At 41.9% G+C, this 17,169-nt stretch overlaps 1 protein-coding gene across 1 annotated transcript in view; it reads left to right on the top strand.

Moving 5' to 3' along the window:
• The first annotated feature begins 283 nt into the window (after positions 1-283).
• Positions 284-17,169, top strand: part of KCNH5 (potassium voltage-gated channel subfamily H member 5) — a 356,634-nt gene continuing 339,748 nt past the window's right edge. The window contains exon 1 of the mRNA XM_004698639.2: positions 284-420. Within this exon, the coding sequence (XP_004698696.1) occupies positions 348-420 (73 nt within the window). The 5' untranslated portion in view covers positions 284-347. The remainder of the gene's footprint in view (positions 421-17,169) is intronic.

Raw genomic sequence — 17,169 nt, forward strand, 5'->3', positions numbered from 1 at the left:
CACCAACCTCCGCCTGGGTACCGGCGGGACAGCGACAGCGGGGGCGGCGCAGGCGCACTGTGCCCCGCGGAGCCTGCAGTTGCCGAGCCGGGTGTGCGGCACCGCCACAGTCTGGGCAGCGGCGGGCTGGGGAGCGCTACTACCATGAACTGCCTGGTCCTCCTCCCCAGAGCTGCTCATCCGGGTCGGGCTCGAGACACAGTCAGGGGACCCCGCCGTCGCCGCCGCGCCCCCTCTTCCTTCGGCTGGATCTTCTCCTCCACCTTCTCCTCCTCTTCCTCCACCTTCTCTTCCTGCATCCCCCCCTCCCCCGCCGCGGATCCTGGCCGCCGCTCTCCAGACCCAGGATGCCGGGGGGCAAGAGAGGGCTGGTGGCACCGCAGAACACGTTTTTGGAGAACATCGTCCGGCGCTCCAGTGGTAAGGAGAGTTACCCTGCGGCTCGGAACAGCCTCCCCCTACTTCCATCCTGCAGACGACCCCCCCCCGCCCCCCACTCAACCCCATCCCAAGTGGGGAGGGGGCCACCAGCGATCTTACTTGGTGGCTTCAGTGACCAGCAGGGCGTGATTTGGGGTGGCCAGGTGAGAACGAGGTGGCGATGGTGGAAAGTTAGTTATATCTGCTCCCCAAGAGGTACTCGCCCCCTCCCACCTGTGCAAAGCTCCCGGGGAGATGCGGTGAGCGAATGCGGTGGGTACGGTTTAGGCGCATCTGAAGAATTCAGTGGAGTTTAGCGTTCGCGAGTGCGGTCTTGGGAAGCCTGCTTGCACATTTTCACCCCAAGTGGGCTACAGGGACCGACCAAATTATCAGAGTAATCTGCGTGGAAGGGTTTCCCTCAAATTGGGACGGGATATGAAAGTGGCTATATAATAGTCTCTGAAAATGCTTTTGGGCTCCCGTGGCCCCTTTGTGCTGGGGAGTGTAGTTGGAGTTATATCTGGAAGGAGAGAGTCAGTAAAACAAAACAAAACAGCACACACACACACACACACACACACACACACACCAGCAGTTACTATGATTAATATTCTTTCCTTCATGTGCACTGGCTTTTATGTATTTGATTTGACTTAAACAGGAGGAATGGAGAAGTGAAACAATAGCTACTGTGGTACTAACTACAGTAGCAACTGGGGAAAGAAATTCCAAGAATGCCATTCTACCTGAACTCCTGATGTTAATTCTTGTCTTAAAGTACCTTTAAAATGTGTTCACTTCCTCTTCGATTCTTGGATGCGAATGATTATTTATTTAATATTTTAAGACAGTATGAACTTTGAAATTTCTGAAATCTATATCTTCCTTTTGTTTAAAACGTTTTCAATGTAATTTTCAATTTCATAGGCAAGATATTTTGAAAATCCTTTAAAGTTCTTCTTTTCTCTTTTCTCCAGAGGCTTGCTATTTTATTTTGAGATCCTTTGCTTGGGGAATTATGAGAAACCCATTTCTGCATATGGATCCCAGTAGTGCTTGGGACAAAGCAATGGAAATTCTGCATACATTTCTAGAATTTATCCTTGTTTGGTGCCTATATACCAGAAACTGTGGGTACCTTTGGATTAAAAAAAAAATTTGATGAAGACACCTCCTTTGTCCTTAAAAAGCTACCTGCCTCTGAGGGATACAGAGACACAGCCAGATGGTAAATAATTAAATACACTCTGATTACTCGGAGTTGTTAGATTATAACAATTTAGATATGATTGCTTCCAAAACCAGGATTGCGAATATTTCCTTGCTTTTGGGGACTTTGTTTAAAGTGTCCCAAAGCCTTTTTCTTTTTTCTCTCCTCAATCTTTTACCTTGTGATTGACTTTATTATTTCCATGCTGACCAGTGTCTAACACCAAACATACTACTCTAAAGTGTTTTATTTGAGTTGAAGAAGGCAACTAATAGGCCTGGCCTAGTATGTTTTTAAAATATTCATCTTTTCAATCTGTAGAATGATTTTTAGCCATTCTACTGCAACTTCATATGTCTCTTCTTAAAAAATGAAAAGATACCATCAGATCTTAATATTATATGTAGACCTGGGGTACAAAGGGAAATTATTGTTAAAACAATCAGTTTGGGGAATTTAAAGTTTATTGGAATCAACTATTTAGGATATAGGAGTCATATTTCAGCTTTCTTGTCTTCTTGGGTGAATCCATCTCCAAGCAATCTGGTCTGTGGAAAGATATTCCAGGGAAGACCTTTAGAAGTCAGCCGGTAGTCTGGGTGGAGAGGAAGACATTGGGAAACTGGTGACTGGAGGTGACTAATATCACACGTTTGGTTAAATCTCCTTGGACAGGCTGGAACGATGGGCCAGGGTTTGAATTTTTGATTTTTTTTTTAGATATGCCATGAATCAGTGAATTTGCTTAGTTTAGGAATACTTCCTTCTGGTGCCTACCTTTTAAAAAATTATTTATTTTTGGGGGTGCTACTTTTTTACATCCACCATTTTTAAGATCAAGGAGTTCTGTGATCTACTGAGTTCCACATCAGGCTATGAACAGAAAGGTTGGTGGGTCAAACCTACCAGCCACACCAAGGGAGAACCTGAGGTGTTCTGCTCCTTGTACAGATTTACAGCCTTGTAAATCCTTCTACGCTGCCCTGTCGTGTTACTATGGGTCAAAATCATCTCTAAGGCAGTGTGTCTGGTTGATTATCTTTCAGTTGTATCTGGCATCCACATCAAGGCCCATACCTGCTCATTGGTCAGTGCTTCTGCGCATGGACTCTCCTGAGAGCAAATGAAAGTATATCTGTTTTGGCATCTTAAATGCCACCTCTGAGGGGCTATGACTACCTTTACATCAGCGACTCAAGCTTTGTGTGAAATGTGTTTGATAGTTGCATTGAGCATTTGCATATGTGTGTGTAGTAAATACTGGGAAACTTTAGGGTCTCTTAAAGGAAGAGCCTTAAAAGTTAAGAATCACACTATTATGTTGGTCGACCTAGTCAAACAGAAGTACTCTCTGGTTGTTGCCATTTCTATATGATTTGGAGGAGAAATAAACAGTCATCGTGAGAAACTGATTTATTGAGCCTGAGAAAATTCCCTTCAGGATTCTCTGAGATGGGTCGGCTTTGTCACAGTGGGAATGTCATTCGCCACTAACTTACCAACATGGAAAGTAAAGTGTTGCCAGAGATTTAGAGGTACAAGAGAGAGCCCTGCTCTTAAGGTATATTTAAGGATTGAAGAAACAGGAGCTAGGATTTTCTCTTTATCTCTACCGTATGAACTATTTCTCTTTCTGGTGAGCATGATACTATTTACTTCTGGGAAAACATCAGCTCTTAAGCGGCAGATGGATACGGAGACATACTTGAAGAGACACATCGCACCACACAGAGAAACAAATAGACAGGCATCTAACTAGAGCAAGGCCAGAGTCATGGAAAGAGCACAGTGCCTTTCTCTCTTCCAGTGTCTTTCAGTCTCCCTCCAAACACACACACACACACACACACACACACACACACACACACACAGAGAGGGAGGGAGAGAAAGAGAGAGAGACGACAGACATAGACACACAGACAGATGCACAGATAATAGATATTAGATATAAAAGAAAAATGAACACAAAGAGAAAACATCAAGCACATTATTTCTGCACAGATGCCAGTAACGAACTGAAATCTCCGCCACTTCGAAATCCATCGGATAACTTTTGAGGAGGTACCGTACAGCAAGAGAGTAAGGAAGGTGGCATATTTGCGCATAGTTTTCACATCTAAAGATTTCCTAATAAAGTTTCCAACTCCCCAGTTGCAATTTTGCAAAACCACAGTGGTGCGTTTGATAGTCCAGCATAGCAAGTATAGTCTGCATGCTGTTATTTTATACCGAGTGAGATTGGATTTTTATTGTCTGTATTTAGTTGACTCAGTCTATTATGGGAAAGCATTGTGAGTTGTTAATGGTAATTCAAGTCTGTAAAATAAAATAATGAAAGACCTTAAGTAGGATGGAGACATGCACTTTTTAGCCAAATCATGGTAGTAGGGAATTTCTCTTTAGTTCAATGTGAAATACAAGATTAGATCATTTATTGACACCAAAGGGAACTATACTTTTTGACAGGTTGTTCCACTACATAAAGGGAGCACATGATTACAACCAAGAGGCTGTAACAGTCAAGAAACATTGTTGATGTGTCAGGACAGGAGAGTTTGGCCCGCGCGAGACAGGTTCCTTACAGCTGACTCCTGCTCTAACGTTTGCAGAGTGGTCTGTGTCCCGAACATTATTAGGGCATTTTCCCTCATTTCAATGTTAATTATTTATGCATGGGATTCATCAGCATTAGCTAGGCTGTAGGGCTCAGTACATTTGTGAGGTCCTGAAAGAAACCTAACAGCTTGTAGCACTTGTAGATGGAATTTGACATTAAAATTGGTGAGCATATTCCGCTCATAATTTGTCTTCCATTCTTGAATAAAGAAGCAGAAAAGAGTAGTTAGGGTGACAATACATTAAGGTGCCATTTGGAAAAATGACACCTATAAAATATCTTTTACTAGAAACTATTGTTTTTAAAAAATGTTTTAAACTCTTATCATTTGCTTAGATGAAAATACAAGTGGTTTTCTTTTTGATGGAGAAAGAGGCACAGGAAAGGAGAAAGTGGAGAAGGTAGTCTTTTAGGGACCACTTAACTCTCAAAATAAGAAGCTCAATATATTCAATTTCCCTTTTTGTCTCAGCATCTCAGTTGAACAAGGAATTTTTTTATCCAGCCATCTTATTCTTATAGGAAAATTGAGTATTATCTTTGTGCTATAAATAAAAATCTACTGCTTTTTAGTCCGGTCCAGTTTATGGTGACTCAGGAGGGCAAATTAGAACTCGCCATAGGGTTCAAAGGCTGCGAGTCTGACGGAACCAGGCTGCCATGGCTTTCTCCCACGGGAGCTGGCTGCTGGTGGACTGGGACCACACGCCGCTGGGTTGGCAGCCACGTGCTGGACTGTAGGGCCACCAGACTCCTTGCGTTATAATTAACATGTGTAAAAGCTGACATTTTAAAGGAACATACATAGGATAGGATAGGAAATAGAGAAATAGTGATTTTTAAAGATATCAAGAAAGAAGTAGCAAACTATTATCTAATTTAAAAGCAATAGTGAGAGACAAATGGATTTTTTCCCCTATCAAGTTGTTGATTTATTTTTTTCGTGAAAGGGTAGTGAACAACTATTGAAGACATATTGATAAACCACATAGTTTTTTAAAAGCATTGGTTCACTCCTGTTTTGCAATGTTTGGCTTTTACTTTTGAAATATCCTCACCCAAACGCAGTGCCTTCAAGCCGATTCTGATCCAGAGTGACCTTGTAGGGCCGAGTAGAACTGTCCTGGCGGGTTTTCCAGGTGGCAAGTCTCTACAGGAGCAGAAAACCTTGGTTTTCTCCTAAGGAGGAGCGGATGGTGTCCACATGCTGATCTTGTGGCTAGCGTCCGGTGTGTAACCACCTACCGACTGCCCGCTAGATGATCAGGAATCCAGAGGGTGGGCCCTTGCTTAGCCCCCTGACAGAGCATTATAAAAATATAAATGTGGCAGTACATACCTGACTGGAGGGCGGCTGAACCCCCAAATCTTAAGCTTCACTACAAATCGCCCTATTTTGTTTCCATGTAACTAACTTGCTAACTTTTAACTGCACTATTAACATAAAGCTATTTTTTAAAATTGGCAGTTTTATTGACATATAATTCACAAAACATACAATTCCACAGTTCAAGCACCTGAAGAATTGTACAACCGTCACCACAATCCATTGTAGAACATTTTCTTCCTTCTTTTACTCGTTATTAGCTCCCTATCTCCCCCAACCTCTCCCGGAAGAATACCATGTTTTTAATAGGAGGAGGAGCTGTGACTATTTTGATGGACAGTTGACTGGGTAGATTTGCATAAAGACATCCTTTAGTTTAGTCACCGTTTGTCTTTGACTTTTATGGTGACTGCAAGCTCTTTGTTAGCATGGAGGAACAACGCTTCCGTTCTCCAGTCTAGCTGAAGAAAAAGATCGTGCTGTTCCATAAACCTTTCGAGTTCAAATGTACCACAAGAGGTCACTATAGGTTTTGTCACAGGTGAAACAAATCGGTTCTTTTTCTCCTCTCTTGCCTCCCTGTCCTCCCCCAACTTGATGAGGGCCTTAGAAGCAATGTTGTTAGATGTCACTCTTGGACTAAAATTTCTAAAAATATGAGATGTTCAGAAAGATATTTCCTTTTAAAAACATGTTATTTTAGTTGATGGCAGCCAAAGATTTCTGAGCAAAGGAATGCAATGTTAACAGAAATATTAGTAGAAATTAATTAACTATATTTCTCTAAGTCTAAGTTAATTTTAGAGGAACAAGACTTTTACTTTAAAAGCTAGACAGAATTTGATTTGCAATGCACGATTCAGTGTAATTTGATAATACATTTTACAGACAAATGCCTTATAGAACAATGCTTTCTATTGGGAACAAAGCTGTAGATTTTCCATTTCAGCCAAAATGTCTCCTCTATCAGATTCCTTGATACAATTTAGGTTAAATTGGTCAAGTTGACTCAGCGCATGACTATGTTTTAAATTTATTGAGAGGTCAACAATTTATCGTTACTTATAAACTATAATTCTCCTATTTCAACCTTTTCTAAACCCTTTTAGAAATCAAACAATTAAAAAAAGAAGATCTTCCATGTGCTCCGGACATGCTGTTACTTGCTGCTGTGGAGTTGACTTTGACTCAGGTGGACCCGGGCGTGCAGAACCCGGTGGTTCTCTATCTGGTCTTCCAGGCTGTGATGTGCTGGAAGCAGACTGCCAGCTTTCTACTAGGCAGCCAAGGGCTTCCTCCCAGAAGCTAATGGTTGGGCATCTCTTACATTAAGAGAGTTTATTTCTTTAGTCTGTTGTTGTTTGCTGTTGTTAGGTTTAGAGACAATATACTGAGAGATACTTGGACATGTCCCAAACAAAATGTGTTGAAATGGGGAAAATGAAGATATGCCACACAGCACTTCCATGAATAAAAGAGATATGCTGTGAAATCAAATAAACCTCAATAACCAGCCACAATCCCAAACCAGGGGCCATTGTTATTGTGAAAATGTGGGTCAGAGTCTTGATGTGACCCCAGAAGTGGGCATTTATAAATGGCAATTTCCCAACAGCAGAGTAGAAGTTTTAAAAGTCTGCAGCATTTTCCAGTAACTATGTGAGCTTAAAAATATATCGCATGGCTACTTATCACTTAAGATTAACTAAAAATAAGCATTGAAATATTGCCCTTTTATAGGATGTAGATGTTAATGCACGAAAGGCTGAGTTTTGAAAGATACCTGACCAAAAGAGGGCAGTGATAATTATTTTTACATAAATCAGTGTGTATTTTACATATTATTTTAGTATTTGATTATATGTGGAGAATATTGCTGAGTATAGAGATATGTTTACATACAAAGGCTTCAAAACTGTAATGGAAAAATATGATTAAAAGATAATGGAACTTTTCCATGAATTTATTTTGAAGCTCCCTGGTATGCCAACTAGGTGGCAGTTTTATTTCTGACCGTTTTAGATGGAAAAGATAGAATTAATTATAGAAAAAAAGAATTTAGGCAGTAAGAGTGGTTCAAGAATTGTTTGAAATTTTATCAAAAAGGGATTTCATTCCCTTCGAGTATGATCCCATCAGATAAATATAAATGCAAAGCGCTATTGACGTCAAGAGATATGCACATTGAAATCTGAGCTTAGGTGTACTCAACAGAGCAGCTTCTAGAAGTAATGTCTTCTAACTGGGAAGTCATGAAGACACTGGTATGTGAATTAAGACCTTGAGGAGATGGACCTTGCCCATTGGTATCCTTCATGTGCAGAGCACATCACACTTTAAGTACTAGTTGAATCATTCTGTCTCCTAAATATCCAAGCCCATAATTCATTTTTCTCAGAGAATGCGATTAAATCTATTAAGTATGCTTGCATGAGTAATTAAATGTTTCCTTAACCAACGGAGATAGTGGGAAAAGGAAATTGCATTGTATAGGGTCAATTCGCTGGGGCACATGAGGTTTGGGTATGTCTTTTAGATGAATATCAAAGTGATTCCATTTCTCATTTCCACTTTTGATTTGATGTACAGCTGAGATATTTTCTTTCTTTCCTATTATAATTCTCCAGACTCTGAGGACCCAGTGGTTCTCAACCTGTGGGTCTGGACCCCTTTCCGGGTTGAATGACCCTTTCACAGGGGTCGCCTAAGACCATCAGAAAATGTATTTTGGATGGTCTTAGGAACCAAGACACCACTCCTCTATCCATTTCCAGGAGGGTCCACCCACATGTAGAAACACCCGCATACAAGTACCTGGCGTGAAGACTGTTACCCATGCTACATCATGCTTCCAGACAACATTTCATTTATTTGTAATTAGAAATAAATATTTCACAATACATAATTGCATATTGTTTTTGTGATTAATCACTATGCTTTCATTATGTCCAATTTGTAACAATGAAAATATATCCTGCATATCAGGTATTTACATGATGATTCATAACAGTAGCAAAATTACAGTTATGAAGTAGCAACAAAAATAATTTTATGGTTGGGGGTAACCACAACATGAGGAACTGTATTAAAGGGTCACGGCATTTTTGTACATATGTTGCTAGCATTCTTTTCTAGACAGTTATTTTCTATTGAGCCCTTGCTATCAGCCCCTCCATTTTCCCCCCCTCCGGCCCCCCCGCCCCCCGTGACCCTTTGATAGATTATAAATTATTATTTCCATGTCTCACACCAGCCACTGTCTCCCTTCCCCCATGGTTTCCGTCATTCTTTCCCCTGGAGGGGTGTGTGTGGCTGTGTGTCCATCAGTTTCCCCTTCTTCCCCCCACCCGCACTTCACCCTCCTTGGAATGTATTCTTAGAGTTTGAAGAACATCTGAGTGAGTGTTGCCTTGGGGAGCAGCTTATAGTCTTATGCAGGACCCAGTGGAAAAGGGAAAATGGATTCTAGCTCTTAGAGACACTGCGGGCCCAGCCTCAGATCACCAAACGTCACTGAACATCGAACAAGTACTTAGATGGAGGGGAGACATTAACCTCTGTCCTGACCTTTTCGATAAGGCTTTTCTGTCTGCTGATGTCAGTTTCATTTGGGGAAAATTATAGCACAATGAGTTTGTTTTCATACGTTTTACAGCACTGAGAGGAGAGGCATTCTAGGAGGGGAGGTAAACAGTCCCAGAATGGTGGGTGGTGATGCGTGTTGTCAAGGTATTTTTTTAAAATCATTTTATTAGGGACTCATACAACTCTTATCACAATCCATCCATCCATCCATTGTGTAAAGGTCATTTGTACATATGTTTCCATCATCATTCTCAAAACATTTGCTTTCTACTTGAGCCCTTGGTATCAGCTTCGCATTTTTTCCCCTCCCTCCCCGCTGGCCCCTCCCCCATGAACCCTTGATAATTTATAAATTATTATTATTTTGTCATATCTTATACCATCTGATGTCTCCCTGCACCCACTTCTTTGCTATCAGTCCCCCAGGGAGGAGGTTATATGTAGAACCTTGTAATCTGTTCCCCCTTTCTCCCTCACCTTCCCTCCACCCTCCTGGTATCGCCACTCTCACCACTGGTTCTGAGGGGTTCATTTGTCCTGGATTCCCTGTATTTCCAGTTCCTATCTGTGCCAGTGTACATCCTCCGGTCCAGCTGGATTTGTAAGGTAGAATTGGGATCATGATAGTGGGGCCGAGGAAACATTCAAGAACTAGAGGAAAATTGTATGTTTCATCATTGCTACACTGCATCCTGACTGGCTCGTCTCCTCCCCGCAGCTCTTCTGCAAAGGGATGCCCAATTTCTCACAGATGGGCCCTGGGTCCCCACTCCATACTCCCCCTCATTCACAATGCTATGATTTTTTTTTTTTTTTTGTCTCTGATGCCCGATCCCTAATCCCTTCGATGTCTTGTGATCTCACAGGCTGGTGTGCTTCTTCCATGTGGGCTTTGTTGTTTCTCAGTTAGATGGCCCCTTGTTTATCTTCCAGCCTGTAGGACCCCAGATTCTATATCTTTTGACAGTTGGGCACCGTTAGCTTTCTTCACTGCATTTGCTTATGCACCTGCTTTGTCTTCAGTGATCGTGTCAGGGTAGGCTGGTGTGCTTCTTCCATGTGGGTTTTGTTGTTTCTTAGCTAGATGGCCGCCTGTTTACCTTTAAGCCTTTAAGACTCCAGATGCTGTATCTTTTGATAGCCGGGTATGGTGAACCCCTGTGGGTCAGAGTACATCTGTGCTCCACGGGGCTTTTGAGGTTGTGAGCTTTTAGAAGCAGATCAGGCCTCCCCCCAAATGTTTCTCTGGATAAGTTCAAACTGCCAACCTTGCCACCAGCAGTGGAGGACTCAACCATTTGTTCCATTTCTGTACTCCTAGTCCCCAAATGAAGGCCCCTAAAAACAACCCCCACCATTTAAATAAAACATTTCAGCCCTTTCTAGTCAAACTTTCATTAGGGTAACACATTTCATTGAGTGCAAATTGTGTGGTCGGCACTCTTCTATCACCAGTGATGAAAATGAACATAAGGACAAAAGCAGCATTTCTCCTGTGCTTCTGCGACGCGGTGTGTGGATTGGTTAGGAGGCAAAGATTCCGGAGGAAGGTCTGCTTTGCCGTCATGTTTGAGACTTGGCTCCGAGGTGCACTATCTTTGACTTATATAACTTGGCCGTAGGCGTCCTCATTTGTGAGAGACAAGCAATCATAATCATAGGTTTATAAAACTATAAACGAAACTCACTGCCAAAGAGCTGATGCTGACTCATAGCAACCCTATAGGACAGGGTAGAACTTCCTCTGTCAGTTTCAGAGACCGAAACTCTTTGCAGGAGTTGAAAGCGGACGAGCAGCTGGTGGTTTCGAACTGCGGGCCTTGGATCGCAGCCCATTGCATAACCCCCATGCCAACATGGGGTTATAGTGAGGATTAAATGAGGTATTTTTTGTAAAGTGTTGAGAACAATGCTTTGCATATAGCAAGCAGCATATCAATGTCGTTAGTTATTATTATCATTTCGTCATGTAAATATTTAAGTGCACATTCTATAGTTCATGTCTTGAATCCCTCATCACCGTTTTTTCAGTACCTCCTTTCGTCTAATCTCGGTTCAGGCCTTAATATTGAGACTTCCTAGAAAATGATAAGCAAGCCTTCTCGTAAATCCTGAGGTCTTTTCTTGGCCTCTATCTTTCTGGCTTTGCACGATTTGATATATAGATATCTGATATACTGATGAATATTTGATATATTGATATATAGATATTTGATAGATATATTGATATCTAGATAGGCAGACCTAACAATTGTGTATTACAGGTTCCATCCCAGACCACCTCAAGGAAGTGAACATCCCAATAAAGTAAGTCACATGACATTTGGGAGCTCCCAGTGCACAGAAAAGTTAGGTTCACCTCATACCGTGGTCTAGTGAGTATGCTGTGGCATGATGAAAATGTCTGAGTTATCGTGAAAATTATCAGAATGTGGCACAGGCATTACGTGAGCAGACATCATTGGAAAAATGACACTGATCAAGTTACTTGACAGGAGGTTGATGCAAACCTTCCGTTTTTTTTATCGTTTTATTAGGGGCTCCTACAACTCTTATCACAATCCATACATACATCAATTGTGTAAAGCACATTTGTACATTCATTGCCCTCATCATTCTCAAAACATTTCCTCTCCACTTAAGCCCCCGGCATTAGGTCCTCATTTTCCCCCTCCCTCCCCGCTCCCCCCTCTCTCATGAGGCCTTGATAATTTATAAATTTTGTTTTTAAACAACTCAAAAGAAACCAGTCTCTGTGTAGTCCAATACAGTGAGGCGTGCCTGGGCTTCCCCTGCCCTCTCAGCATGCAGTCATCTTTTGTCTCTCGGGACTTTGCCCTTCTCCCTACTCTTTCTGTTCTCTCCTCTCACCCCAATGCGCTCTTCGAAGAGTGAGTTGTCCCCGAGATTCTCACTCAGCTATTTTTCTTCTTCTACCTTCACCTTCCCATTGAGAGAGCAAGCTTGAATTCTGTCATCATTTTCAGGACATCCTCACTGACCTCCAGCCCTGTGTCTTCAGGGCCCTGTAGGATTCACTTCTTGCATGTGTCACCTGTCTTTTAAAACTCCATGTGGACAGAATTGAACTTACCATTACTTTTGTCCTCACGTGATTTCCTTTCTTTGGGATTGACTCACTTCTGTCCAAGAGATCACCGATATGTTAGTTTGCAGGTCTAGAAACATCAGTGTCATCTTTGACTCGAGATGCATTAAGTTATAGTCTCGTTGCTCAGTCAGATTGTCAGACTTCTCCCAAATCCACTGCCATCAAGTTAATGTGTGCTCATCGTGAGTCTGTATAGGGTTTCCCAGGGCTTGTAAGTCTTTACAGGAGCAGACAGTCTACTCTTTCCCTATAGAGTAGCTAGTAGCTTTGAACTGCTGACCCCGCAGTCCAACACAGACCCAACAGCATCACCAGAAGTGATCTGTCAATCCTTAGGAGTAAGAATGTTGTCTGGTACTTCTTTAGTACCTCCTATAAGTGCTGTAGAAAGTTTTTTTTTTCTCCCAAGCAGTGGCTGCTGGTGTCAAACTGCCAGCCTTCAGAGGTTAGCAGCCCTAGGTATAACTCATTACAGCACCAGGGTTAGTCTTCCCGCACACGTACAGAGTTAATAGTTTCAGAAACCCCCAGGGGCAGCTGTGTCCTGTTTTTAAGGTCGCTATGGGTCAGAATGGACTTGACCACAGTGAGTTTTCAGCACTGTATGCAAAGGGAGTCCGTTTCCATCCATTTGCTGTGCTTGCTCATGAGACACATCTGCAAGTAACTTCATATGCAGCTAGTCTGTATAAATATAGTAAACTCGAAAGAAAGAACTAGACCTTGGAGTAAAAGTGCCCCTCAGAAGAATATCTCATAAACAACAGATCTCCGAGAGTGAGGAAAGAAGGATGTGATCATCTCTCTTATGAATCCTCAAAGGTCTCTATGAGAGAAAGCACATTGATTTACAAGGTAAATGTAAATCTTTCTGGAACTTCTTGGGGGGGGGTTTCTTTAAAAAAAAATCATTTTATTGGGGGCTCATACAACTCTTATCACAATCCATACATACATCAATTGCATAACACACATTTGTACATTCGTTTTGCTCATTATTCTCAAGAGGTTTGCTCTCCACATAGGCCCCTGGGATCAGAGAAGAGTGGTATCAACTCTTCTCCGAGGCAAAGTGGTCAGAGGAAAGAAGAAAAGCATCGTGGGATTGAAGACACAGGCCCTAACGGGCGGTGATGGGGCTCACCATGACAACACATACTTCTCAAAGGTGCTGCGCACACGTGAGCCCTAAATATCCTGTGTCTCACACCATGCCTTGTTATAAACTGGTGAAGCCAAACTCATGGCTATCAAGTGGTGTTCTGATGCTCAGCAACTGTAGATAGTGTCCCTGAGACAGTACATCTGAATGGGAGCAGACAGCCTCCTCGTTCTACCTTGGAGCAGCTGGCGGGTTCGAACAGCTGGCCTTTCAGTTAACAGTCTGTCACTTGCTATCACCAGGGCTCTTTAGGCCACAGCATAGAAAGGACTTGCATTTTTCACATAAACAATTAGCTTCTGTTTTTTTGAGAAAATAGGACAAAGCTTTATAAAATTAACTGGATTGCAAATGCCTTCTGAAAAGCATCCCTTCTGTTTTTTCTACCAGGAGTGCAGGTTAGACTAGGATTTAATTGAAAATGTTCATTAGTTTTCTTGTCATTACTGTTTGATGGCCTTAAAAGGTTAACTTCAAAGAAAATATATAATCCCTTCAGAAAAGATTGAGCTCATTTGCAAAAGCAAGGATGGTTTATTTTCAGAATTTGAAAATGATGCTTCAACATTGACTATGTAATAGTTTTTTACTCTGAGAAACACATCGTGACTGATTTGGCTGTCTTCCTTAACATTATCTAACTAGTGTACCGCTGATGGAGCACTGGGGGCAAGGACTTGACTGCAAACCCCCCTACTCCTGCCTGGGAGCAATGTAGCCGTCTGCTTCTGTAAGGACTGACCGCTTGGGGAACCCAGTGGGGCCCTTCTACTCTGTCCTACACGTTTGTTATGAATTGGAATTGGCTCGAAGGTAGCGAGTTTTGTTTTAAACGTTTGGTATGTGTTATGACTTTAAGTCTCAAGAAATTTCATTATAATACAATTTAGTGAAATGTCATTGTCTGCATACACATTTCAGGGTGAAAGCTCTCCGGTGTGCTGGGAGCACTATTAATTAGACAGGAGCCCCAGTGAGGTTGTGGGCTCCTCCTCGGGCTGCAAGCTGCCAGGTCGGCGTTGACTCGGTGGCCGTGAGTGAGATTAATGAGAGAGGCCGTTATTGTGGTTACATTTCACTTCCAGGGATTCTGACTGGCTTGCCTTTTCGAACTCTCTCTGCTCATGAACAAAACATCAACGATTAAAAGTAGAAACTTCAAATTGTTGGATATCCTTTGGGTGTATGTGTGTGTAGAAATACCTTCTAAAACACAAAGACTGCGATTTTTCCCTATTAGAATTTTAGAAGTATGTGTTAAAGTGCCTCATGTATGGCAAACTACTTTTGGCTGATGGAAAAGTGATGCAGTTAATGCCACAAAGAAACACAGAAACGTAAACATGTTCCTTTCATCAGGAAGGAGTTGAAAAAAAGAGCCATATTTTTATTTTTGATGACAGTTGAACAAGTTTGAATAAATTAAAAGATAATTTTTTGCATATTTCCAACTCCCATGGTGATAATCTGTTTAATGTTTCCAATATTATTTGATAATAATTAGTCTCATTGTGGAAGGTACAAAATGTGTGTGTTTATACACATTGCTATACATGCTTTCTTAATATTGATTTGTAGGATAAAAGTATATTTTCTAAGGAAATGAAAGAGACTAGTCTTACATTATGTTATTGGTATAGGAATCTGAATACCAGGGATGTCTACTGTGAATACCAGGAATCAACATAATGAACCCATGACCTATAACTTATGTATACTTTTCTTTAAACAATTTTTAAAAACAAATTTATGTATACTTTTCTTTGACTACCCGTGCTCAGACACTTTGAGGACTAGAGTGCACTTGACCCAATCCATGTATTTTTAATTGTCTTATATGCGCGTGAGAGCTGGACATGAATAAAACTGCAAAAGAATTGTTGCATTTAAACTACAGTGTTTGTGAAGAATATTGAATATACCAGAGACTGTTCAAATTATGAACTAATCTGTCTGCAAAGCAAAGCAACCAGAATGCTCCTTAGAAGCAAGGCTGAAGAGATTCTGCCTCACCTATTTCCGACAAGTATCTCTTGCAAAGATACCGTTATTAGGAGGGACCAGTCCCTGGAGAAAGACCCTATGCTTCCTTAAGAGAGTCCGCTGAAAGGAGGAAGATGCTCAATGGTGCTGATACAGTGGCTGCAACAATAGGTTCAGACGTAATTGTGATTGAAAGGATGGCACAGGACGTGGCAGTGTTTTGCTATGTTCACATGGGGTCTCCTGGGTTGGGATTGACTCCATGACACCTAGCAATGCAACAGCACAGGTGCTTTAGGGATTGTTCTGCCAGTACTAGTCTATGGAACTTAAATGTCCTTAGAGATATCAATAACCAGGGGACATGTTTCAAAAATAGCATTTGCTGTATAGTTTTTAATGCAATAAGTTTCTTGGCCCAACCTCCAGGAGCCCGAGTAGCAAAACGATTAAGGACTAGGCTGCAAATGGAAAGGTTGGCAATTTAAATCCACCCAGCAGCTCCGAGAGAATGTCCTGGCAATCGGGTCCTGTAAGTCTGACAGCCAAGAAAACCCCACAGGGCAGCTTTACGCTGTCACATGGGCTCTCATGACTTCCAAATGGACGCAATGGCTCCTACCACTGCGAAGATAGTCAAATTGTAGGCAACTTAGCGTGAAAGCACTTCCAGTTCCTGTAAGAAAAAAAGAGGACGTTTTTCTCTGTACATTCTTGATAAGGTCTCTGGTTCCTGTTGGGTGTCACTGAGCCTTCTATAACTCATGGCAACTGTATGCACAACGGAGCTCACAGCAACCCTATAACAAAACACAACACTGCTCAGTATTGCACGCTCTCTATACCCTTTGATATGAGGGTAAGTCAAGGGAAATTGCTACAGCTCCTAGTAGCCTTATTAAACAAACAAAAAACCCGACTATGAAGCTATTGTTTCTCTGAGTGTGCTCCATATACATCTATACCCTGCTGAAGGCGGTGTTTCTGTCTCATGTAGTGGGTTACACATTGGGCTGCTAACCACAAAGACATCCATTTGAAACCATCTTCTTCCTGGGAGGAAGATGCAGCTTTCTACTTCTGCAAAGATTTAGTCTCAGAATTCCGCAGGGGCAGTCCTGCTCCTCCGATAGGCTGGCCACGAGTCAGAATCCACTTCCTTTCGGAAGAATTCTGTGCTCTTTGACTTATACCAGATTCAAGGGGCAGTTTGGACATTCTTGAGGGACTCAAAGAATGCTCCTCTTAAATCTTCTTTGAGTTTGGGGAACCAAAAGAAGTTTGGAGGGACAAGAAGAGGGTTGTAAGGCGAATGTGATAAGATTTTCCACACAGTTCTAGTAGGACAGCCCTTGCCGTCCTTGAAAGACAAGCAGGTTTACTGTTGTGATGGAAGAAAAGATCTGGTACAACTTTCTGGGCCCTTTAGCATGAATGCATTTAATTAAAACGTCTTCCTAATAAGCCCTTGTGATCATCTTGGGTCCTTCAAGAAGTCTATCAAGATGACTCCTTTGAAATCCCCCCAAAGTCAAGGTAAACTTCTGAGCTGGCCTCTCTGCCCTGAATTTAACTGGCCCAGCAGATCTCTTGTAAAGATACTGTTTTGATTGGACTTTATTTTTTGAAGGTGGTTTAGTGAAACAGAGAGAGAACGTGTTTTCAGCATCCAGTTGCAACTATGTTTAAATATGTTTTATTTGGAATAAGCTGGCAGATTTGTAAGGTAGAATAGGGATCATGATAGTGG

Source organism: Echinops telfairi, unplaced genomic scaffold (genome assembly GCF_000313985.2).
Source record: "Echinops telfairi isolate 266 unplaced genomic scaffold, ASM31398v2 ScPeMD7_18;HRSCAF=68, whole genome shotgun sequence".
Taxonomy (NCBI): domain Eukaryota; kingdom Metazoa; phylum Chordata; class Mammalia; order Afrosoricida; family Tenrecidae; genus Echinops; species Echinops telfairi.